Here is a 25,274-nt window from a genome sequence, read left to right as displayed (position 1 = left end):
AACCAAAATCTCCAAGCAACTTCTTCTCCTTCTTCTCTTCATCCTTTTGAAAACTTTTATAACTTTCCTCTTTAGACTTTTCTGAACTTGAATTCCCTTGCTTATAATCGTTTCCTCCTGAATCTACTCTGTTTTGATTGTTGTTTTTGAAACAAGAGAACTTTTTTCTTGAAAAATTTCTTTAGATTTGTTACCATTAACACCATATCTTCCTTTGAAAGTTCATCATCAGAAATGTCTGATTCAGATTCTTCAATTACTACCTTCGACTTTTTTTTTTCGCTTTTAGTAACCAACGCCAATGAACCAACATCAGAAGTGAGTTTTGTTTCTTTCATGACTTCTTCTTCGCAAGACTTTAGAATTCCAACTAATTTTGCCACAAAGTAATTTTTGAATTGTTCATGAGCTTTGACTGTTGACACAACTGTCTTCCATTATGATCTTAGACTGTTCATGAAAGTTACTTTTTGTTCAATATCTTGACGTTGCAAATTATTCTTAAGCAATGTGCTTAAATGATGATTGAAATGATTAATATTTGTTCCAAATTCTCATATGGCTTTGCTTAAAAGAACCAAATTATCACAAGAGTGCTGTTCGCAGAGAATGCTTTAAATCGTCATGACCAGAATATGATTCCTTTAATCTGTCCCAACTCTTCTTTATTGTATCATACAAATTAATTAATCGAAAATTATCTGGAGGAAGAGCGAGTCAAATGATTCTCATGGCCTTCATATTTCACATTAATTTGTTATTTTCATCATTTGGAACCTCTTCTTCTGCGATAAGAGCATTGTAACCTGCTTGAGTTTTGATTTCAACTTTTGTTTTGGAATATTTATACGTTTCTTTTGTGATTACATGCCAAATGTTAGATACATGTGTTTCAATTCGTAACACATAATCTTCAAAGTGAAGAGCCCATGCTTTATAATCTTCTGGAAAGAAAATAAGAATTCTTGAGATTGACCCAATACCAATTGGAAGATTGAAAGAGAACGAATGTGAATCTTCCTTTGACATTTTAACAAGAAAAGATTATAGCATCATATATGTAAACTTGAATCGGGTAACAAAGTGAGTATGAAAGATTTAGATTTAAAATCTAAGAACGATTTGCAGACGGGAAATTGCAAAATTGCATAATCGATCTAGAAATAAAAGTAATTCTGAGAAAAACAAAGAACACCTGAATCAAAATTGATTTGTAACAAGTTCACACGATCACTTGCTCTGATACCACTTGATAGAATCTAAGGAACAAAAGATTCTATAATGAAAATGTAAAAGAAGAAGAAGAAGAATCTAGATAAAGGATTTGAACAACAACGAGTAAATAAGATCTCATTTGATTAATAAGCACTGTAGAACAGTTTGTTACAAGAGTTCAGAACTATTCTATAAAATGCTCCTAAGAACTGATGGGTTTTGAGCATTCTAACACTTCCTAAGTGTACATGCAACCCTAATAACCTTGGATCTATGTTTGTCTAATTTGTCATGCAAAGTTGAATTCCAAGGTTATATTCCTATCTAGCATACATGGGGAACAATTTAACATAAAGTATAGATAAAATAACTTACCTTGTTGTTGCTTGTGTTCCTTGAAACCTTGTGAGCCTAGCACCCCAAGTGGTGATGCCTCAAATGCTTCACACAACACCAAATGCTCTTGGAAGAACTTATGAGAGTATACTCACTTCTTCAAATCGGCCAAGCCCTCTATTTCTTTGTTACAACCGATTTTGGTGGAGATTATGCTTCTTATATAGTGTTGACACATCTAGGATTAAACCCTAATGTGTCATGACTCTTCATTTCCATGACCCATGGGTTTGTAACTCCCATGGAGCATCCATGGAGCATCCTATGGGTGGAACCCAACTTGATGATCCATGGAGCCTTTTAGCCCACTATACAAGATATGGATGATTTACTTAATCAACCCATATATTTAATTAGTTATCTTTTGATCACTTAATTAATTCTAAATTAATTCTTGATCAAACTAATCAAATAATATTATTAATATATTAGAACTTATAATATATTAATAATCTCCAAGCGTTATTTCTCTCATTTAGTTTATCCAATTGCATGGTGCCATGCAACCCAAATGGACCATGCCGGGTCGGGTCAAGTACATACCAGAAATAGTTATGGACTTAGACACCTTATCCAACAGTCTCCCACTTGGATAAGTCTAGTAACTATTACTGCAAGTATGACTTCAGGAAACCGATCGGCAATCGTAGCTCTTTACAAGGTTTCTCGAAACTTGAGAAGATGATGGTACGCCATTTAAGATAAGTGATCATATAATCCTCTGTTCTAGATATCAGTCGGACAAATACATGGAACAATGTCTTACTTATTGTCCAACATTTGTTTCCCGATTTCCGATTTGTTTGACAAAAGAACTTTATTGAACACATCAATCTAGTTCTGATCGGGCCCGGTACATAGGTCAAAACAAAATCATCGAGGGGCCCAGATATCAGCTTCTAATCCAAGAAGGAACAGATAAACTTCGACTCATATGTTTGTTCTACTACTCATTGAATTACACACAAGAGCACGATTTTATAACATCGAGTTACCAATGCGTTTTTCGTACAATCAATGCATAACCAACTTGTAAGTAACAAATCATATCTCTAGGTTTAAAGACTTATATGATATTACCGTCTCACGATCACTCGAGATAGAATTCCATGAAGTGATTCCAGTGAGCGTGGGTTGAGTCCAATGCTCAGAACTTATGAGCACTCATGATTGTTGTAGCCTTGTCCCAGACCTCTACAATCAAACATGACAGTCTTGATTCATACCTACTTCCGACATATGACCGACTGTGGAGGTTTGAATAATATGTTATACCAAACAAAATTATTCTGGAAGTCAAAACATGCAAAAGAAATATAGTAAACGATCGACAAGAGATAGCAACACTTTACTCATAAATAAAACACTTTTATTCATCATCAAATGTCAATTACACTTTACAAATTTCGAGATTATCTAACTACTAAATCTAATATCATCCTTCAGCCCTATGCTCCGAGCATGCTGGAGATGCTTAACCTGAGTCAGTCCCTTCGTGAGGGGATCTGCCGGATTCTCATCTGATGATACCCTCTTTGCCACGAGGAGTCCTTCTTCGATCCGATGTCTGATGAAATGGTATTTTCTGTCGATGTGTCTGGATCTCCCGTGATCCCTTGGTTCCTTGGCTAAGGCAACAGCACTTTCACTATCACAGAAAATTTCCATCGGCTCTTTAATAGCTGGTACAACTCCAAGGTCTCCAATGAAGTTCCTCAGCCATAACGCCTCCTTTGCCGCTTCGCTAGCTGCAATATACTCTGATTCACAAGTAGAATCTGCCACTGTCTCTTGCTTGGAACTCTTCCAAGAAATTGCTCCTCCATTTAGGGTAAAGACCCAGCCCGACTGAGAGCGGAAGTTATCCCTATCAGTCTGGAAGCTAGCATCACTATACCCTACAACTCTCAAGTCATCACTCCCACCGAGGGTAAGGACCCAGTCCTTAGTCCTTCGTAGGTACTTGAGAATATTCTTTACCGCAATCCAGTGTGCCTTGCCAGGGTTCCCCTGAAACCTGCTAACCATGCTCAAGGCAAAGGCTACATCAGGTCGAGTACACGTCATAGCATACATGATCGAACCTACAGCCGAAGCATAAGGTATTCGACTCATTTCTGCTATCTCAGCCTCAGTGCTAGGGCTTTGTGTCTTACTCAGCTTGGCGCTACTCTGGATGGGCAACTCTCCTTTCTTGGAGTCTTGCATTCTGAATCTCTTCAGAATCTTCTCCAAGTAGGTACTTTGAATAAGTCCAATTAGTCTTTTACTCCGATCTCTCAAGATCCTTATCCCCAAAATATAGGCAGCTTCACCAAGGTCCTTCATAGCGAAACACTTTCCAAGCCAGGACTTTACTTCCTGCAAGGTTGGAATGTCGTTTCCTATGAGTAGTATGTCATCCAGATACAATACCAAAAAGCTAACTATACTCCCACTATCCTTGACATATACACAAGCTTCATCTTCACTCCTAGAAAAGCCAAATTCCTTGACCTTTTCATCAAAGCAAAGATTCCATCTGCGAGGTGCTTGCTTTAATCCATAAATGGATTTCTCAAGCTTACACACTCTATTAGGGTACTCGTTACTGACAAAACCCTCTGGCTGACTCATGTAAACATCTTCAGCCAACTTCCCATTAAGGAAAACGGTTTTGACATCCATTTGCCAAATTTCATAGTCATGAAATGCGGCTATGGCTAACAAAACCCGAATAGACTTAATCTTGGCTACCGGAGAAAAGGTCTCATCATAATCCACTCCAGGAATTTGAGAGAAGCCCTTTGCAACCAGCCTAGCCTTATAAGTGTGTACTTTACCATCCATGTCGGTCTTCTTCTTGAAGACCCATTTGCACCCTACAGTCTTTCGACCTGGTACATTCTCAACCAAGTTCCAAACTTGATTGTCATACATGGATTGTATCTCGCTATCCATAGCCTCTTTCCATTTAGCAGACTCGGGGCCTGCATGGCTTCCTCGTAGCTGTTAGGGTCATCTTGACTTACTAGTGTCTCATCACTAATAAGTGTCTCACCTTCTGCAGTAATATGGAATCCATAGTAATGCTCAGGTGCACTCCTAACTCTCGTGGAACGCCTCAGAGGTACAGATTCGTCAATTGGCTCAACAGGAGTTTTCTCCTCAAGTTGAGGGCTAGAGTTTGAAGTTCCTTCACCACTTGACTCTTGAATTTCTTCAAGATCAACTTGCCTCCCACTGTCTCCTTGGCTTATAAACTCTCTTTCTCGAAAGACTCCTCTTCTTGCTACAAAGACCACATTGTCACTGGGTCTGTAGAAGAGGTAACCAAAGGATTGTTGTGGATAGCCGATGAAAATACACCTCTCGCTTCGGGGTTCGAGCTTATCATGAGTCTCGCGTCTCACGAAAGCCTCGCAGCCCCAAATCTTGATGTGGTCTAGTTTAGGTACTTTACCAGTCCACATCTCGTGAGGAGTTTTGGCAACTTTCTTTGTAGGGACTAGATTAAGGATATGGGCGGCAGTCTCTAAGGCATACCCCCAGAATGAGATTGGTAGCGAAGCTCGACTCATCATGGAACGAACCATGTCCAACAAGGTTCGATTACGCCTCTCAGCTACACCATTCAACTGCGGTGTCCTGGGAGGTGTCAATTGTGAGACAATCCCACATTCCTTTAGATAGTCGAGGAACTCTGAACTAAGATACTCACCACCTCGATCGGATCGAAACATCTTAATGTTCCTGCCCAATTGATTCTCGACTTCCTGTTTAAATTCCTTAAACTTCTCGAAAGTCTCTGACTTATGCTTGATTAAGTAGACATATCCATATCTACTGTAATCATCAGTAAAAGTCAAATAATAACGATTAGCATCTCTTGTGGCATGTTTGAATGGTCCACACACATCTGTGTGTATAAGGTCCAACAAACCTTCACCCCTTTCACACGAGCCTGTGAAGGGTGACTTTGTCATTTTTCCAAGTAAGCATGATTCGCAACTATCATTTGACTTTAGGTCAAACGACTCCAAGACTCCACCTTTTTGGAGTTGGCCTATGCGTTTCTTGCTTATATGTCCAAGACGACAATGCCATAATGATGCTTTATCCAAGTTATTATTATTAGTAGAATCAATACACAAAACATTATTTCCTAAGTTATCTACAATAGATACAGCTTCATACACACCATCACAAGGTAATGCTTTAAAATAAAGTACATTATTAAAGAAAGCATTAATCGAACCAACTTCATTATCAAACGAAAAGGTGAAACCTTGTTTGTACAATGCATGAAAGGAAATAATATTTCTTGCCATTTCTGGCGAATAACAACATTTATTCAAATCTAAATTTAACCCACTACTTAGCGATAAAGTATAAACTCCAATCTTGGTGACAGGTGTAACTTTCCTATTCCCCATGATTAAGTTTATTCTTCCTTGCTCCACATTCTCACTTCTTCCTAGTCCCTGCAAGTCACAACAAATATGAATTCCGCAACCTGTATCAAGGACCCAAGATTTCGAATGGGGTGAGTTATTAGAAATGATAGTGTAAATACCTGCATGGTTGGGTTTGACTTTCCCATCCTTTACATCTTGCTGGTACTTTGGGCAGTTCCGCTTCCAATGAGCTTTTTCGTGGCAATAGAAGCATTCAGCCTCTTTTGGGTCAGAAGAAGGAGTAATGAAACCTTTCTTGGTTCCACTTGAAGAAGAGCCATCAAGGGTCCGACCCTTGGTACCCTTTGAAGATCTCTTTCTCTTCCTCCCTCGACTTTGCCCGATTGCCAAAACCGGAGTTGAGTCTGGAGTAGGAGTGATAGCAACCGACTTCCCCTTAAGACCTGTTTCTGCGGTCTTGAGAAGTCCCTGAAGTTTGCTGAGGGTGACCTCTTCCTTGTTCATGTGATATGTCATGCGGAATTGATCATAGCACGATGGTAAGGAGTGCAAAATGATATCTATTGCAAGCTCCTTAGGGAAGTTCACATTGAGCTTCAGCAACCGATCCACATACCTTTGCATTTTCTGCATGTGGCTCGTGACGGACTCTCCGTCCTTCATCATGATCGTTATCATGGAGCAGATGACTTCGTACCTCTCTTGTCGTGCACTTTGATGGTATCTTTCCATCAAGTCTTGGTGCATTTCATAAGGGTAGAAGTCTTCATAAGACTTTTGGAGTTCAGCTGTCATGGTGGCTAACATGATGCAAGCCACCTTGGTTGCATCTCTTTCATGAGTATGAAAGTCAGCGATCTCCTGGGGAGTTGCAGTGGACTCGTCAATTTCCTTAAGCTCCTTGTCAAGGACATATTCTTTGTCCTCGTAGCGGGTAATCATCCTGATGTTTCTGATCCACTTATTGAAGTTGGATCCATCAAAGGTGACTTTCCCACATAGACTCATAAGAGTAAAGGAGCCATTAGGATTCGAGCCAGAAGCATTATTTGAAGACATCTGAAAAAGAAGAACAAGTTTAGTTTAGATTTAAGAGAGTCCTTAATAAAACACCCAAATGTAATATTAAGGCTAGGACCCAATCACAATATAATATAACTTAGAAGAGGTATGCCGTAATCTAAGCTATACCATATTTGAAAGGTAGGTGAATGACGATTCACCAATTTCCACCACGAAAACCGAAATAATAAATATTTAGTTTTTATTGGTTTTAGAAATTCCTAGATTCTTTGAGATCCAATGAACTTTTCAAAGGCATGTTTCAATCTCGGGAGTGCCCTCCAGGTTTTGTGACTGGGATGCCGAGGATCACAAAACGAGGTGTGAAGTAACCATGCAAATCACTTGGTACCCTTAAAGTTTATCACTCAATCGATGGGCCGGTAAACCACACACGCTCCACCGATACTATAATAAACCTTAAGTCACCCTTTACCTACCTTGTTAAGTCCAAGTTAGTGTGCCGGTTAACCACACACGCTCCACCAACGACTCAGACAAAGTGTAAAGTGTAATTTCATGGATTAGCACCTTATTCACATTTTTCCTAAAGTAACTAAGATTGGGAATTTAATAAACATTTAGTTACTTTATATATTCATCATACTTTGAATGAGAATTTATAAGTCCTTGTCTTACCCGTTCGGCTAACGACCCTCCACCAGTCAAGCAAGCGGTGGGTGAGAATATACACCCATTAAGTCACCATTTTATAGGCAACAACCTTATACCCACCTTATAGACCGGCTTCGTGAATGAGGCGTACTAGCGGTAAGACGACTTGTTCTTATACATATATATATAATTATTAAATCATCATAATATAAGTATAAGGGTTGAATTTTAACTTTTAAAATTCTAGGGGTTGGAACTAAAGTTTTAACTTAACTTTACTTGTTCCAAAACTTGAGGGCAAGTTTTGTAACTTTCAAAACTTTTCATTTCTTGTAACTTATGAGTTTAATAGAGTAATAAAATGAAGACTCTTCATTTTTATAACTCTTGTGTTTTCTTAATGGTTTTAACTCAAGTGTGACTCTTGGTTTTCCATAACTTAAGGATAAGTTATGAACTCCATTAAAACACATTATGATCAAGAATTAAACTACCAAATAGGTTACAAATAATTCCTATGATCATCTAAAACATCATAAGAACAAGAACATGAATATGAACACAATCAAAAATTACATAAAACTTTGTAATTTTGATAACTAGTTGTTGTAAATGAATTAGCAAGACATTACACCACCAAAAACAAGTTTACATTTACTAAAACAGTTTAGGGTAATGTTTCTAATTCATTTTCCAGCAACTGAATCAAAATTCTGCACTCATTCGACCCTACTCGCCGAGTGCATGAACATGACTCGCCGAGTTGGTTGAAGATACACATGGACTCGACGAGTCCCCCCTATAGACTCGACGAGTCCGTTCGCAGACAGTAAATTTTCGATTCTGTTTTCAACTTTTAAGCACAAATAAGAACAAACAAGCCTAGGCTCTGATACCACTGATGGGTTTTGAGCATTCTAACACTTCCTAAGTGTACATGCAACCCTAATAACCTTGGATCTATGTTTGTCTAATTTGTCATGCAAAGTTGAATTCCAAGGTTATATTCCTATCTAGCATACATGGGGAACAATTTAACATAAAGTATAGATAGAATAACTTACCTTGTTGTTGCTTGTGTTCCTTGAAACCTTGTGAGCCTAGCACCCCAAGTGGTGATGCCTCAAATGCTTCACACAACACCAAATGCTCTTGGAAGAACTTATGAGAGTATACTCACTTCTTCAAATCGGCCAAGCCCTCTATTTCTTTGTTGCAACCGATTTTGGTGGAGATTATGCTTCTTATATAGTGTTGACACATCTAGGATTAAACCCTAATGTGTCATGACTCTTCATTTCCATGACCCATGGGTTTGTAACTCCCATGGAGCATCCTATGGGTGGAACCCAACTTGATGATCCATGGAGCCTTTTAGCCCACTATACAAGATATGGATGATTTACTTAATCAACCCATATATTTAATTAGTTATCTTTTGATCACTTAATTAATTCTAAATTAATTCTTGATCAAACTAATCAAATAATATTATTAATATATTAGAACTTATAATATATTAATAATCTCCAAGCGTTATTTCTCTCATTTAGTTTATCCAATTGCATGGTGCCATGCAACCCAAATGGACCATGCCGGGTCGGGTCAAGTACATACCAGAAATAGTTATGGACTTAGACACCTTATCCAACAGTCAACCTACTTATTCTACTAACAAGTCCTTTACATATAGGGCGTGAAAAGAATAACTTGAAAGGATACCTAAATTCCAAAAACAACATACAAATTTAGAATTAAAGTAAAGACAAATAGAATTCAGAAAACTACAATATTGACACAACAACTTCCGAAACCTAACACTTTTGGTCAAATTGCTAGTTTTAAAGTATAGTATGAGGTGAGACTTTGTGTGATCCGATAGGTGGGTTGTAGCACCTGTTTCGTGACGTTGAGTTGTAGTTTATTTGACTTCGTGAGAGAGGTGAGTCTTTTCACTATACTATGTAGGTTGCAAGATTGTCTCTATGACTCTTACATGAAAGACTGTGGTTAGATCACAACAGTTGTATGAAAGAATGTGGTTGGATTACAACACGTATATGAAAGACTATGGTTGGATCACAAGACTTGTTTGTCTTTGTGACTTACATGGAAGACCATGATTGGATCATGACAGAAACGCTACGGTTGAGCTATAGTCTGAGAGTGACTGTAAGACTATGGTTGGATCATAACAATCACATGGGTTGAAATACACCCCTAAGGTTGGGACCACTGATATATATGATATGTGGTATTTTGGAGGAACTCACTAAGCTTTGTGTTTACGGTTTATGTTTTAAATATTTTAGGTACTTTTAGTTCCAAAGAGAAGGGCCCGACTTGATCGCATCGCATCCCCTGAAGTTTATTTTCGCATTATGTATTTTTTATTACTTTGATATTTGAGAATACATTAAACATTGGTTGACTTTGAACAAATATCTATATGATTTTGATTATACATGAAATTTTTACTAGTATTTTTAGGACGTACAAATAATGAAAAATGACATAAATAAAAATTTTCAACTATATATATTTTGGGCTAACGAGCACTGTAGATGAGCTCCAAAACAGGAGCCTAATGCTCCAAAATCGTATTTCATTTAAACTGGTTTTGATCAAACTGTAGATGACTTATTGAAACCGTAGTTTTCCCAAATTATCTACTGTTTCGCTAGTTATTTTTTACTAAAGACTAATTTTTGGCTATAAAATAAGAAGTCATTAATGAAGATGACTTTTTATAGTTTTCTCTTTTGTTGTCTATTCTCATTGATCATGTTAGGGGACGGTTTTGTATAGTGTCTCGTAGTGGCACTGATAATTCCTAACTTCCGTGTCTGCAATACAAAACATTTTGATTTTTTCCTACTATTGTGCAGTGGTAAATCTAGAACCAAAAGTTTCGTAATTCCTCATACAGAATTAGATACCTCATTTATAGTTTTCAATAGTAAAATGTAGGTCCTAGTATAAGCTTCCATATAAATTCTATAAAATATTAAAACTTAGGTAGAAGATCTACTTGGGATACATGTTGGGTATCAACTATGAAATCATGGGCCAACCGAGGAATCATGTCTCAGTTTATATAGATATAATACATATATTGCTATATGCATGGTTGTACGTTTCGCTGAGAACATCTGAACATGTAATACATAACTACTTACGAATAACAAGTTGTCTCTTGTATGCTTAGCTATTTTCCTTTTGTAGGTATAGTCAAATATACTCAAATAATAACCTCGAAGAACAAATTGTGCTCGTGAATGTTTATCGTCCACTTACTTACTTGCAGTTCTAATAGATATTTTATTAAAATCTAAAAAATAAATAAATTATACAATGATTTTAATCATTTTGTTGCACTTTATATAGTCATGGATAACTTTTTTTTTTTTTTACCAAAAAAAAAAAAGAACAATATTTCGAGTGTTGGTAGAAAAGAAATATGACGTAGTGTGCCACAGATAACTGCTGAAGAAAACAAACAGACACGCAAACGAGAGTGGTCGGCCCTCCATCTAAGCCAATGTGCATCTACTGTTCTTTTTATCTTTTGTGGAAATTTTCGTACATAGTCCATAAATATTATAATAAAATCGAGACTTTGATATAGTCAACTTTTGGAATTAAAAATAAGTTTTTTTTGTCAAACTTAAATCGAATGCAACGTTATAATATTAATGCAACCATACAATCATTTAACAACTATAATACTTCATTTAAGAAAGAATTTAGGTTAATGATTTGCTTTTTTATGATGTTTTATTTTAGCAATTTAAGTTGTCATTAGTCATTGAATTTGAATTTAATTTGTTTATATTTTCCATTTCAGTCAATCACACCGGTGATAGTCGGTGTAAGTGGTCTGACATGGAACAAGGTTGTTAAAAGACAAAATTGTAAAATTGGTCCTTGTGGTTTTCTAAAAACTTTGAATAGAATCTAAAAAGTTTTCAAGTTGCATGGAAGGTTCAAAATTAGAAACTTTATATGGTTTTAATCCCTAAAAGAGTTGAAATGACTTTTATGCCCTTTTAATTTATTTTTAAAATTTTCTTTATTTATAATAATAATAATAATAATAATAATAATAATAATAATAAAGAAATGGGCCCTACAAGCTACAACACCTTCACTCATTTCTTTCTCCCTCTCTCACTCATCAAAAAGTCATTGATGTCAAAATTGATCTCCATTCTCACTCACCTTTCCCGTCGAGAAGCCCTAATGCCGTCGCCCTAAGGTCGTCGTCGACCGCCCAGATTTCTCGCGACCCTTCATCGCTGGTAAGTATCTTACTTCTCATCGCCTCTATTCCCCCTCTCCTTCTTGAACCAAAGGATTCACATCTTGATGATTGAAACCTGCCATCACGAAACCTCGATGGTAAAACCCCATTGTCAGACATCTACAAGTTTTTTGTCATTTCATCTTCAAGAATCTACCTCCCAACCCCATTGTCGGCATCCTCCTGTCAATTGTGCAGCCTCCTGATGAGTGAACCCCACTGCAGGTTTCCTAAACACAGCTCCAATGAAACCCCCTTCCCCTTCAGGAGGTCAAATTAAACTTTGAACTATGTATCGCCTTTCTGGAGAAGTTTTTCAGGTTCAGTGAAAATCTAATTTGCATGGAGAACTGAGATGGTCACATTGGATCAAAAGAAAAAGAAATTTGATGTGTGTAACAGAGAAAAAGACGTAAGTTTCGATTTGAAGTCAGATGCAATGTGTTTTGTGTTTTGCGGATTCCAATTTTTGAACTGGAAAATAGATTCTAGGTAGGGTGATTGGACGGTGGGGAGAGAGGGAAGCAAAGATCAGATCGATCGATGGTGCTCGAGTTTTTAGGAGTTACCAACGGTGGGTTATGTTCACTGGCGTCAAAAACCACCAACCATTGTATTCTAATACCACACAAGTCAACTGAGTAGAGGTTATGGAGTTAGTTTTCCTTCGTTCTTTTGCTGATAAGGGAGGGATTAGGATGAGACCGGATGCAAGATTATTAGAGAAACCTCGAGTTTTGAGGAGTTACCAATGGTGCGTATGTATGTAATTTTCAGGCTTCAGATTGAAATTTGAAACTGGTTTTATATACAATCACAAATATAAAAAAATGAAGAAATTAGTGTCTGTGTGTGAAATATGTCTGTGGGTTTTGAAGAGAAAGGGAGGGGTGAACGATAACATACATCGGGGGATGGGATACGTCGGAGATGTTCTAGCCTTTTGGGTTTGATCGCCTGCAAGTATGTGTTTGTGTGTGAGAGAGAGAGAGACATAAGATAGAGAGAAGGAGAGTTTTACCTATTTTCTTTTTATTATTATTAATATTTTTGTTATTGAAATGTTAATAAAATGTAAAAAAATGTAAAAGTAAAATAAATAAGGGTATAACCGTTTTTTTAAGTTTTTTTGGATTAAAATCGCAGGAATTTCTTGATTTTGGACCTTCCATGCAAATTAAAAAACTTTTTCGATCCTATCCAAAGTTTTTAGAAAACCACAAAGACCAATTTTACAGTTTTATCTTGTTAAAATTATAATTAATCATTGGATATTTTTTGAATGTCTTATATTATTTAAAGTTTTCATTTTAATCACTAACTAAAAATGACTTAAACTTTTTAATAAATTTTTTTCCACTTTACAACTATAAATTACATATTTAATCTATAATAAAAGTACATATATTTTTAAATTATATGTGAATGTTTCAAAAAGTAGTAAACAAAACATAGGAATATCCGCAACTAAATCAACAAGAAACGATAGAGAGAACTATGCAAAATTGACCATTTTGTAATTAGGCTTTACCGATTGCTCTTTCTGGTCCCACTTTTAATTAACTATATATTGTTGTTGTATACGATACGATTTCTTTTCTTATTAAGTTTTTCAAAAGGACTATATCCGAAAAAAATAAAAACTTTTGTTTTGTTGTCTGTTTATTAAAATTCTTTTTGTACTTCACTAAACAATATCCAAATTTTATATTGCCTACAAAACTTTATAACCGTAACTTAATCCTTTCAGACCACTTGAAAATATCCGAATAAACCCGATCTCCTCCCAAATCTTTCCCATTAGCACCAGCCGCCACTCTTATAACATCCTCAATTAATGCAAAATTCCCCATTATATCAACATGGGCCCCACTCTGTGTCCCTCGCCCTTCTAGAAGCGTCGCAGGAGGCGCATGATCGTATTCTCGTACATATGTCTGAATCCCAGAAGGATTAAATCGTGTTTTCCCTCTCCACCCTTTTGCACACATAAATCCTGCACTTAAACTCGGAACTGTTTCATCTCCATCAACCGAAAAAACCCCACTTTTTAAACAGCTTTCCTCAATTCCACCATCCGCAGATGTATCGATCTGGAATGGAATGTAGCATTGATCCGCTCCAGGGGTAAATTTGTAAATATACGCTCGTTCTGTCGCTAATCCCACTCCGTACATCGCAAATATCTCCATCTCAGGTGCATCCGGTAATCTGCAATGGAATCAACGATTCCCATAAAGATTCAATTTTTAATCATAAAAGGGTAAAAAGGTAATTTAACTTAACTCATCACATCACCTGGTTTCCAATGGATTGGACCAGTGTTTATAATGTTGGTATTTTCGATCGTCTAAATCGTCAGCGATTCCATACGAATAATGAGCACTACCACGTTTCATCATTCTCGGAGCCACAAATTGTAAAAGATCCAAAACCGATTCCACTGTATAAACTTTGTAATCAAGAATCGCTTCCACACCTGGGATTCCCATGTCATGATACTCATTCCATGCATCCCGACATGTTGTGTTTCCAAAGTTATACCCTTTTTTAGCATCCTACATATCCCAAAATTATTATATAACCATGGAATCAGATCTGATTAAGTTAGAAAGAAAGTTTACCTTGAAGTCAACACGGTCAATCTTTGATGAATGCAAAGCAGCAAACTCCTTTCCGAATGATATGATTCTTCCATAGTTAACTTTTGAAGCATGGAAATTTCCTTTTTTGTTTTGATCTTTTGGAGGGAGAGTATCGTTGGGTTTGACTTTCATGGTGGAGCAATCATGGCCATGTTCAGGAGCCCAATCGAGTGTCCCCCAAATAGTATCCCCACCTTTTGGAATCAATGACATTGTTGAATCCCATGTTCGTGTCATTCTCATCGCATGTTGTAAAGTTTGGAAACCGAATATATCTTTATCAAGAACACCAGGAGCAACAGCTCTAGCAACAGCTATGTCTTTTGCTTCAGCTGAAAACAAACCTGCAACTATCTTTGGAAGCCCTAACAATGGTCCACCGATGTTCATCACAACTTTTATGTGTTTAGCACACCAGTTAACTCCACCACCACCACCTAATGGTGGTGGTGCTTCCGCCCATTTCATGAAATGTAAGAAGTAGAGAGTGCCCATGGAATGTGGGATGACAACCACCTTTTCACCACTTGTAGCCACCATGAGTTCTATATTGCTTTTCATCCTGCTTAGGGTTTGATCTCTTACCTCTGTGTTTTGAAAGGAGAGTCTCCAATCATAAGCTGCCATGTACATGTTCTTTTCTTCATATCCGATGCTAGCAAGATTGGCTATAAGAACAGCCCATACGAAATACCCTGCAGCAAAGTAATCAGCTGCTACTAGTCCGGAGACAGGTCTGATTCTTATACCAGGTGGATCTAGCCCGGTTTCGTTGTCCAGTGACATGTGTTCTACCCAACACAATGGCCTGAATGAAACAAATGTTCCAATTAAACACGATTGATGAAGAAACGAAAGGCTATGGTAGGGGTAATTGACTAATTGATTGAAGGTTGAAGATGTAAGATATGGAGTAGTGATTATAGCGGATTTACCTCTTGTAGAGTTCGCCGAAGGTGCCACCCCAAAGCCTTTTTCTGAACAATCCATCCATACAGGGATGGCCTTCCCACAATTCAAGCCCACCGGTGACAATGCCGGGTACGAAAACCACCGGATGCTTGGCTTTCAATCCTTCTTTCTGCAATTTGACACCCGGCGGGTCGGGTATTTTCCCCGTTATTGCGGTGGTGACGTACTCCGGGAACGATGCCGGCATCGCATTGTATAGAAAAAGTAAAAACCACCAAATCGAACAAATAGATCCGATGAACCAACAGCAACTGTCTATACATGACCAATTCTTCTTCTCCCTTTTTAATTTCTTAAGATTACTAGCATCATTGAAATCCAGGGATTTTTTCTCTTTCTCATTGTCTTTCTCCTTTTCTTTCTCTTTCGCTTTCTCTTTCTCTCGTTTCTGTTGGGCTTTCTTGCCAGTCTGAGGCTGAGACTGCTGCTCGGAAGGTGTTGGTTTCCGCGAGTCTCCTCCTCCTCCGCCGCCCCTTCTCCGCCTGGCCATATGTTAATGGCGTGTGAATAAATATGGCGTGAAAAAGCTGTGAGATCAGCTCATTTATAGTTTTTGCCTTTATGCAGAGTATACTTTTTATTAGTATTAGTTGATTGATAGTTGATACATGTTACATAAATAAATACTCGTATTTGAATAAGCATTCAAGAATTAATCGGATTAGTTAATAGTTATGTTATGCTTGAGATGAGCATATATAACGAAATAAGAGAAAATAACAAAAATAACCATTTACACTAAAGACATTACAAAAATAGCAAAGAAATATTCAAATTACAAAAATAGCCAACGATTTCGCAAATGGAAATACCCCATCTGCGAAATCAGCATGCCATCTGCGAATGTACAAGCATCTAAAGCACTGCTGTGCTTTAGGTGCTTGTACATTCGCAGGTGGTTTTTTTTTTTTTTGTGTATATATAGGGGTAATTTCGCAGATGGAGAAGGTCCTATCTGCGAAATACTCTCATCCTATCTGCGAAATACTAAACTTTTTTGTAATTTTTTTTTTTTTTTTAGTTTGACTATGAAATGAATTGGTTTGATTTTTTGAGCAAATTGTAGAGAAAGTTCCTAAACAAATAACAACCAAAATGATATTTTTCTACAAAACTTTTTATATAGCAACATGATTTCGTAGTCAAACCAATTCATTTCATAGTCAAACTAAAAAAAAAAAATTACAAAAAAGTTCAGTATTTCGCAGATAGGATGAGAGTATTTCGCAGATAGGACCTTCTCCATCTGCGAAATTACCCCTATATATACAAAAAAATAAAAAAAATAATAAAAAAAAACCACCTGCGAATATACAAGCACTTAAAGCACAACAGTGCTTTAGATGCTTGTACATTCGTAGATGGCATGCTGATTTCGCAGATGGGGCATTTCCATCTGCGAAATCGTTGGCTATTTTTGTAATTTGGATATTTTTTGGCTATTTTTGTAATGTCATTAGTGTAAATGGCTATTTTTATCATTTTCTCATGAAATAATCATTTAGGGGTTTATTATTTTGAAAAAATGTCTAAAAAATAATCACTTTTGTTGATTATTTGAAAGCAAATAGACAAAACTTTAGCTTCTTTCTCAAAATAACAACAAATTTCTAAAGTCATGTCTAAATTCGGGATACGGAAGCAATACATATATACACATATATAATATATACAACAATTTATAATACTGAAGTCCTGTCTAAATGTACTTCTCTTCGTGCTAATTCCTACAAGTTCATTTAGTTTCGATGTCTCAAAAGTCATGTGTAAAAGGCTAAAATCTTCTGCTTCTTCACTTTAGACCCTAGAATACATGTGAAAACACTCGTCGTCTGGATGATTTGAAATACCAAATAAGTTTGAGAATCATTTATGTATTAAGTTGCGGAAAAAGTCCATTTAAAATGTTGTTTAAAAATTTATATGAGGTTATAGAAGGGTTTAACAATCAATACAAGAGACAAGGTAAAATGTCCAAGTATTTCAAATCCAATGTGTACAGGGATGGACAAATTGTTATTACAATTTAAATTTGTTACAATTTATTACAATTTAAATTTGTTATCTTCGTGCACACATATTTTGAAACCGCTCAATTACTTTTTCATTCTCAACTTTTACAAGTGTTTCGGTCTCAACATTGCAAAACAACGCGTTGTTCAAAAAAATCATCGTCAATTTTGTTGCGCAAGTGCTTCGGTTTCAACATTGCAAAGCAACCCGTCATTTAAAAAGTCATCGCTAATTTTGTTACGCAAGTCGATCTTCAAGAGCTTCATCAAACCATGAAGGAACGAATCTTCTTAATCTATCATATATTTTCTTTTTTGGAAACTTATCTACCCTTATTTGACAAGTTCCTTAAAGAAAATGCATTCTTCTTACAACATCTCTTATATTTGATTTGTAACTTGTAAACTTTGGTCTATCCATCGGGTCCTTTGGAAGATCTTTCAAATCAACATTATCATTAGGTTCATTAGAGCATGGTGTTTGTGGAGTTGCATTAGAACCCGAAGAGATTGATTGATTGATGATCAGTGTTTGTGGAGTTGCATTGGAATTAGAAACCGAATGGAATGAGTGTTTGAATATTGGTGTTTGGGAGCTACCTTCACCAATTTCATTAGGATTAGATGTGACAATCTGAAATTTTATTCCGTCACTGTAACTCATTGCCGCTAATAAAATAATTTTTATTAGTATTTTCGTTAACATTTGGGTTAGGCAAATCAATAAATGTTTTATTTTATTTTATCAGTGTCGTAATGAAATAAATAAAAACACGTGAAATACCTTCCAATTTATTTGGAAAAAAGTTTTTAATTACGACCATTTAATCGGGTAAAATTTTAAACTTCGTTTAACGTCGGTATGGGGTGGATCCCCACCTGGCCACCAACTCAGACCCTATATAAGGGTTGAGTGGCCTTCATTTGAGGCTTTCCCCACTCCTAAAGCTTTCTCTCTCTACTTTCTCTCTCTAGAAGTTGGGTTTGTTCAAGAATCACCTCATTCAAGCTCCAAAATCGTAAGTAATACTCCCTAGCTTGTTGTTTAGCTTTGCATTCATACAAACCCGGGATTTAATCACCCAAAAACCTTAAAAACTCGAGTTTACGGTTTGGGAATACCTCCCAAAACCGTAAACACCCTTAAGGGGGTTTTGAAGCCCCAAAATCCCTCCAAAACTCTTCTAATGCTCGTCCTTGACTTAGAAACATACATGCATGATAAAATGCATAATATCACATAACTCAATATTAGCACATAGGACCCTCTGGTCAATAACTCAAATAAGACCCTCATGTTATATAGTATTACCACTCAAGTAAGTATAGTGAGAAGACTAATCTCGTAAGTAAGCAAGTAGATCTAGTACCCCATGAGCAGTCTAGACTCCGCCTACAGAATATAATCATCTCTAATTAACACTTTATAATCATAGCTCTAAAAAGTTAGGCAAACCCCTTTCCTCACTCTCGGAAAGGGTGAAAGACTATTTTACTACTCCATGGTCTCCTTAACTCATGTCTTGACCAAACCCTAAAAGTTAATAAAAGTCAACGCTCGAGTGAACAGTCCATGTTGACCCAACTCAATGAGTACATCTATGCGACTCGTCGAGTTCCTTAGTTTTCTCTGAAGTATTGGGAAAATCCAACTCAACTCTTTGAGTTGTCTCACCAAATCGTCGAGTTGTAACGTGTCTAGACTATCGGCGAAAACCCTACTCATCCACTCGTCGAGTCCCTTCAGTCAATTATCTCATTTAGATGTTTTTAAGCAGAACTAAGGCCTCATACTCTATATGTAGCCTTATAAGGCTAAAATATCACGTAAAGCTGCAAGCTTTACGTCCATGCATGGAATCTAGGGCTCAAAATGCCAAAAAAAAAGCTCTAAAGAGGGTTTAATACATGAAAGCTGGCCAATAGCTTGATAAAGCCTAAATCTTTAGGTCCAAGGGACCTCACATTGTCCAGATTTGAAGTCTCAACTCCATGGCATGCTCAAACAACTCAAAGGCAAAAAATGAAGATGGAAATGGCCACAAACTCCCTAAAGAAGATATCTAACCAAAGAATGATCAAGGTGATAGCTTTTTACCTCCCAATAACTGCTAGCACTGGAAGAACCCTGGATCCAAGGGCTTCTTCTCGTTCCAAGCCTTATGCTCTTCTTTCTCCTTCCAATAGTGCACCAAATCACAACTTTTAGTCTCTCTCTCTCTCTCTATCTATCTCTATCTCTCTCTCTCACATACACACACATACAGATGACACCAACTCATTTAGGGTTTCTCTCATGCTGTTAATGTGATAAGGGAGGTGGAAATGAAGGCTTAAAGTCCTTTAAATAGGACACAACCCCTGAAATTTATGGTTTTCAAACTCAGCTCCTACTTATTGAGTTGGGGTCCTCCAACTCGTCGAGTAGACTCTAAAAATTACGCGACCATTAAATCCTCTACTTGGTGAGCCCGGGCATCCAACTCGTTGAGTTTCTCTGACAACATGAATGCAAATTAATTAAATATTATACATGGGAGTCGGGATGTTACAATTCTCCCCCAATAGAATCAGACTTCACCCTCGAAGTCATGCTCTGGAAACAACTCTGGGTACTGCTCCTGCATCTCAGACTCTGGCTCCCAAGTCCACTTGGATCCCTTTCGATGTTGCCACTGAACCTGAACCAATGACACCTCTTTATTTGTCAAGACCGTCACCTTCCTATCCAAGATCGATATCGGCTTCTCAATGTAGTTCAGGCGATCATCAACATGAATGTCCTCTAAAGGGACCACTGCCGTCTCATCGGATACACACTTCCTAAGTTGGGATACGTGGAATGTGTTATGAATCAGGCTCAACTCTAAGGGTAGTTCCAACTGATAAGCTACCTTACCCACTCGAGCGATCACCCTGAAAGGACCAATGTATCTAGGTCAACTTGCCCATAGGGATGGCAATGGGTACGGCTATACCGGGTTTCGTGTTCCTCATCCCCATACCTGAATCCCCATCCTCATCTCCATACCCGAACCCATCCCCATCGGGGATTAAAAATCTATCCGCATCCGCATCCCTAATGGGTAATCGGGGATTTTTCCCCGTTACAAACTTTTGAACTTTTATGAAAAATAACTCATAATTATATATTAACCAACAAAACAAAAACTAACAGATTTAATATAAAACACTATAATCACTGAATGTCTTCAAACACGAACAATAACATTCAAGGTTACAAATAAAATCATTTTTTTGCAAAATTATACATAAAAATTCTTCCCAAAACTATACGTTTGATTGTTAAAAAACCTTACTTTGTCTACTGAAAATTTGCTTATGCATTATTAAAAATAAAAACATAAGTAATAGTATATATATATATATATATATATATATATATATCGGGTACCCATTGGGGCCGGTTTTGAGTACGGGTATGGGTACCCGATAGGTAGAACCATCCCCATCCCCATCCTCGCTTTTTATATTCGGGTAATACCCATCCTTGTCCCCATCCCTGGTCAACTCGGGGATTTACCCTGTCAAATCGGGTTAGGGTTTCGGGTACCCATCGGGAACGATTTTTTTTTGCCATCTCTACTTGCCCATCTTCCTGAATCGGATCACCCCTTTCCATGAGGATACCTTCAGGAGGACAAAATCTCCGACCTGAAACTATAACTTTGAACGTCGCCGGTCTGCATAACTCTTCTAGCTACTCTGGGCCGTCAATAAACTCTGTCTGACCTGCTGGATATGTTCTGTTGTCTTGAGCACTATCTCATTACCCCCCATCACTCTCTTCCCTACCTCTCCCCAACAGATGGGAGTTTGGAACCTCATCCCGTATAAAAGCTTAAAGGGAGGCATACTGATACTGGAATGATGGTTGTTGTTGTATGAAAACTCAGCCAAGGGCAAGTAAGTGTCCCAACTTCCACCGAAGTCTATAATATATGCATGTAGCATGTCCTCGAGCGTCTGATCGTCCGTGCGCTCTGCCTGTCTGTCTGTGGGTGATATGTGGTACTGAAATGCAACCGGGTACCTAACTCCTAGGGGTGAGCAAACCCAAACCAAAAAACCGAGAAACCGACTAAAATCGACGAAACCGAAACCGAAGCGAAACCGATGGTTAGGGTTTGAATTTTTTAAAAACCAAAAAATCGGGTTTGGTTTTGGTTTTTACCCAAAAACCGACCCATTCAACCCGATAAACCAACCTATAATTAAAATAAAAAAACCGCCCCAAGGAACCGAACATCCAACCCGAGAAACCGACCAATACTTGATTGTGTTTTGATTGTAATAGACTATTTCGAGCTTTAGTTGTAACGTGTAATAGACTATTTGTTGTAAGACTCATGTTTTTTGAAGTATATAACTTAAATTTGGTGTTTTTTAAAGTATTTATCTTGTTGCTTAATTTATGGAAAATGGGTTTAAACCCAAAACCCGTAAGTGTTTGGGTTGAACTCAAGAAACCAAAAAACCACCCAAACCGACCTCAGAACCCGAGAAACCCAATCGACCAGAAACCGATCCTATTGGGTTCTGAAAACCAGAAACCGATCGTTTATGGGTTGGGTTGGTTTTGGGGTTAAAACCAACCCATGCACACCCATACTAACTCCTCATGAAATTTCTTCCAGATCCTGAAAGTAAAGTGCACATCTCGATCTGACACTATCGATGTTTGCACTCAATGCCGTGCCACCACCTCTCGAACATATATCTTGGCCAATTTCTCAGTAGAAAAGCTATCACTTATAGCCAGAAAGTGAGCACTTTTCTTCAATCGATCTACAATCACCAATATCGCATCGACACCTCTCGCGGTCCTCGGTAAATTGGTAATAAAATCCATAGAAATCTATTCCCACCTCCACATGGGAATCTTTAGAGGCTGCAACGGGCCATGAGGACGCTGGTGCTCCACCTTGAACTGATGACAGGTCAAGAATCTCTTGACTACCCATGCTATATATCTCTCTCTTCATACAGGGCCAACAATAATCCCTCTTCATGTCCAAATACATCTTGGTGGCCCCCGGATGGGTCTAGAATCTCGACCTATGGGCCTCCTCCATCAAAATACGTCAAGCTCCACCCGTATATGGCACCTATATCCATCCGCGGAAAGTCATAAGCCCCGGACTATTCGTCTCAAACTCAGAAATCTGCCTGATCACCCTCTCTCTCTCTTTCTCTCTCTCTCTTACTGTTCTCTGGTCCCATAGCCACCACCTGGGCCTCTCGGATGGTATCTAAGACTGGAGTCATCATCGTTATCCTCATGCACATGTCTCGGATGGGAGCACTCACCGCTGTACGACTCAGGGCATCGGCTACCACATTAGCCTTGCCGGGGTGATACAAAATCTCACAGTCATAGTCTTTCACTACATCCAACCACCACCTCTTTATCATATTCAAGTTGGGCTGATCCATAAGGTACTTCAGGCTCTGATTGTCTGTGTATACAGTACACCTAACACCATAAAGGTAGTGGCACCAAATCTTAAGGGCAAACACCACCATCCCCAACTCTAAATCATGGGTGGGATACCTCATCTCGTGAGGCTTCAACTGCCTTGATGCATATGCTATCACATGTTTCCTCTGCATCAACATGACACCCATCCCTAATATAGATGCATCATAGTAGACTACGAAGTCCTCCACTCCCTTAGCAAGGGCTAACACTGGAGCTTCACACAATCTCTGGTGAAGAGTCTCGAATGAAGCCTGCTGCTAGGGGCCCTAAAAAAAAGTAACACCCTTCATGGTTAATCTGGTGAGAGGAACGACAATTTTGGAGAAATATCTGATAAACCTCCGGTAGTAGCATGCTAGACCCAGAAAACTCCTGATCTCGGATGGGGACCTCGGCACCTCCCGTCACATAACTGCCTCAATCTTGGCCGGTTCGACCAAAATCCCATTCTGGTTAATGAGATGTCCTAAGATTTGGACCTGTCGTTACCAGAAATCACGCTTGGAGAATTTGGGATAAAGCCTCTCCATCCTCAATACTCTAAGAATCTCTCGAAGATGCAACTCGTACTGTTCCCTGGACCTCGAGTACACCAATATGTCATCGATGAACATGATTACCGACCTGTCCAACATGGGCTAGCACACCCGGTTCATGAGGTCCATTAATACTGCCGGTGCGTTGGTGAGCCCAAAAGGCATCACCACAAACTCGTAGTGTCTCTAACGAGTCCTAAAGGCCGTCTTCTGGATATCCTCCTCGCAAACTCTTATTTGATGATACCCAGATCTCAAATCATCACTGGAAAACCAAGATGCCCCCTGCAACTGATCGAATAAATCGTCGGTTATCGGTAGCGAATAATAGTTCTTGACCGTCAGCTTGTTCAACTCCCGGTAGTCGATGCACATCCGGTGTAAACCATCCTTTTTCTTGACAAAAAGGATTGGCGCTCCCCAGGGTGAGCTACTCGGTCTAATACAACCCTTCCCCCAACAGCTCTTAGAGTTGCGAGGATAACTCCTGCATCTCGGGCACTGCAAGGCGATAAGGTGCCTTAGCAATAGGCACCGCACCCGGAATCAAATCGATTTGGAACTCCACCCGTCTCTTGGGAGGCACACCCGAAAATTCCTCAGGGAAAACGTCTGGGAACTCACATACAAACAGAACATCGGAGATAGAACTCGTCCTCTCAGTGGCAACTCTCGTATCCATCACATATGCTGGAAAGCCCATTCATGCTTGCTGTAAACTCTGCCTCGCCCTAGTGGCAGAGTAGAAAGTTGATCCAGATCTGGTCCCCTCGCCATACAAAGTAAGTACCCCCTACTAGGGTCTCGTATGGTCACCATTTGATACTCACAGTCAATCACAACTCAAAACCAACTCAACCAATCCATGCCCACTGTGACACAGACATCACCCATCATTATCGGCATCAGATCTATCAGGAACTCAACATCGAAAATCTCTAATACATATCCCCAGAATACATCAGTGGCAAGAACCGCATGCTCATCGACTATAGAAACCCTCAATGCTCGACTCAACGCCTCGCGTATGACACTAATGTGATGACTAAAGGATAAAAACAAGAAATATCGACTCCCACCCGAGTCAAATAACACCAAAGCAGGCATAGAAATCACAAGAAAAGTACCTATATACAACACAATATAAGCATAAAAAAATCTCAAAATAACAAAAATAAGGAGACACATACTAGCAACAACATCAGGTACTGCACGGACCTACTCTGCAGTCAACTGGAATGCTCTCCCACGAGCTCTCAGATGCTTAGCCTTCCGCGACCGGCCATCAGTAACACGTAAAGTAGCAGGAGCAGAAGCCTGGGCTGATCCCTGAGTGAGCTGGGGACACTCGGCCTTCCGGTAGCCCGTATGGTTGCAGTGAAAGCAAACCGAAAATCCCTTGGGGCATTCCCTCGCTATATGCCCCTCCTTACCACATTAGTAGCAAATCCTCGCTCGACAAGACCCCTCATAACTCTTGCCACACTTGCCACAAGTGCGGACCTTCTAGCCTCCAGCTCTTGAATCAGCGGGTTTAGCCCGCTTTGTTGCTGGTTGCAACTGCAGTGGTCTCTTATTTATCCCCTGCTGTCCCCCCCTCATCTCTGGTCTAAATCTC

The 25,274-nt window shown here is 38.6% G+C and overlaps 1 protein-coding gene across 1 annotated transcript; it reads right to left on the bottom strand.

The window, feature by feature from the left end:
- Positions 1-13,647: 13,647 nt before the first annotated feature.
- LOC145006605 (phospholipid:diacylglycerol acyltransferase 1-like) lies at positions 13,648-16,181 on the bottom strand. The gene is made up of 4 exons (XM_078965684.1): positions 15,569-16,181; positions 14,613-15,441; positions 14,287-14,546; positions 13,648-14,199 (listed from the first exon to the last, which is right to left on the bottom strand). The coding sequence occupies exons 1-4, from the start codon at positions 16,093-16,095 to the stop codon at positions 13,713-13,715; spliced, it is 2,103 nt and encodes a 700-aa protein (XP_078821810.1). The 5' UTR covers positions 16,096-16,181; the 3' UTR covers positions 13,648-13,712.
- Positions 16,182-25,274: the final 9,093 nt, after the last annotated feature.

The sequence above is a fragment of the Lactuca saligna genome, chromosome 7 (assembly GCF_052625555.1).
Source record: "Lactuca saligna cultivar CGN05327 chromosome 7, ASM5262555v1, whole genome shotgun sequence".
NCBI classification, from domain to species: Eukaryota; Viridiplantae; Streptophyta; class Magnoliopsida; order Asterales; family Asteraceae; genus Lactuca; species Lactuca saligna.
Note: the sequence above shows the minus strand (reverse complement) of the source record. Positions and strands in the feature narration are given on the sequence as shown.

Excerpts from the sequence above, each read along its gene's own strand:
- LOC145006605 (XM_078965684.1), bottom strand. The coding sequence starts at position 16,095 with ATGGCCAGGCGGAGAAGGGGCGGCGGAGGAGGAGGAGACTCGCGGAAA. Across the intron at positions 15,442-15,568 it reads TTCGGCGAACTCTACAAGAG|GCCATTGTGTTGGGTAGAAC; the intron begins GTAAATCCGCTA and ends TGTTTCATTCAG. Across the intron at positions 14,200-14,286 it reads TCCAATCCATTGGAAACCAG|ATTACCGGATGCACCTGAGA; the intron begins GTGATGTGATGA and ends ATTCCATTGCAG.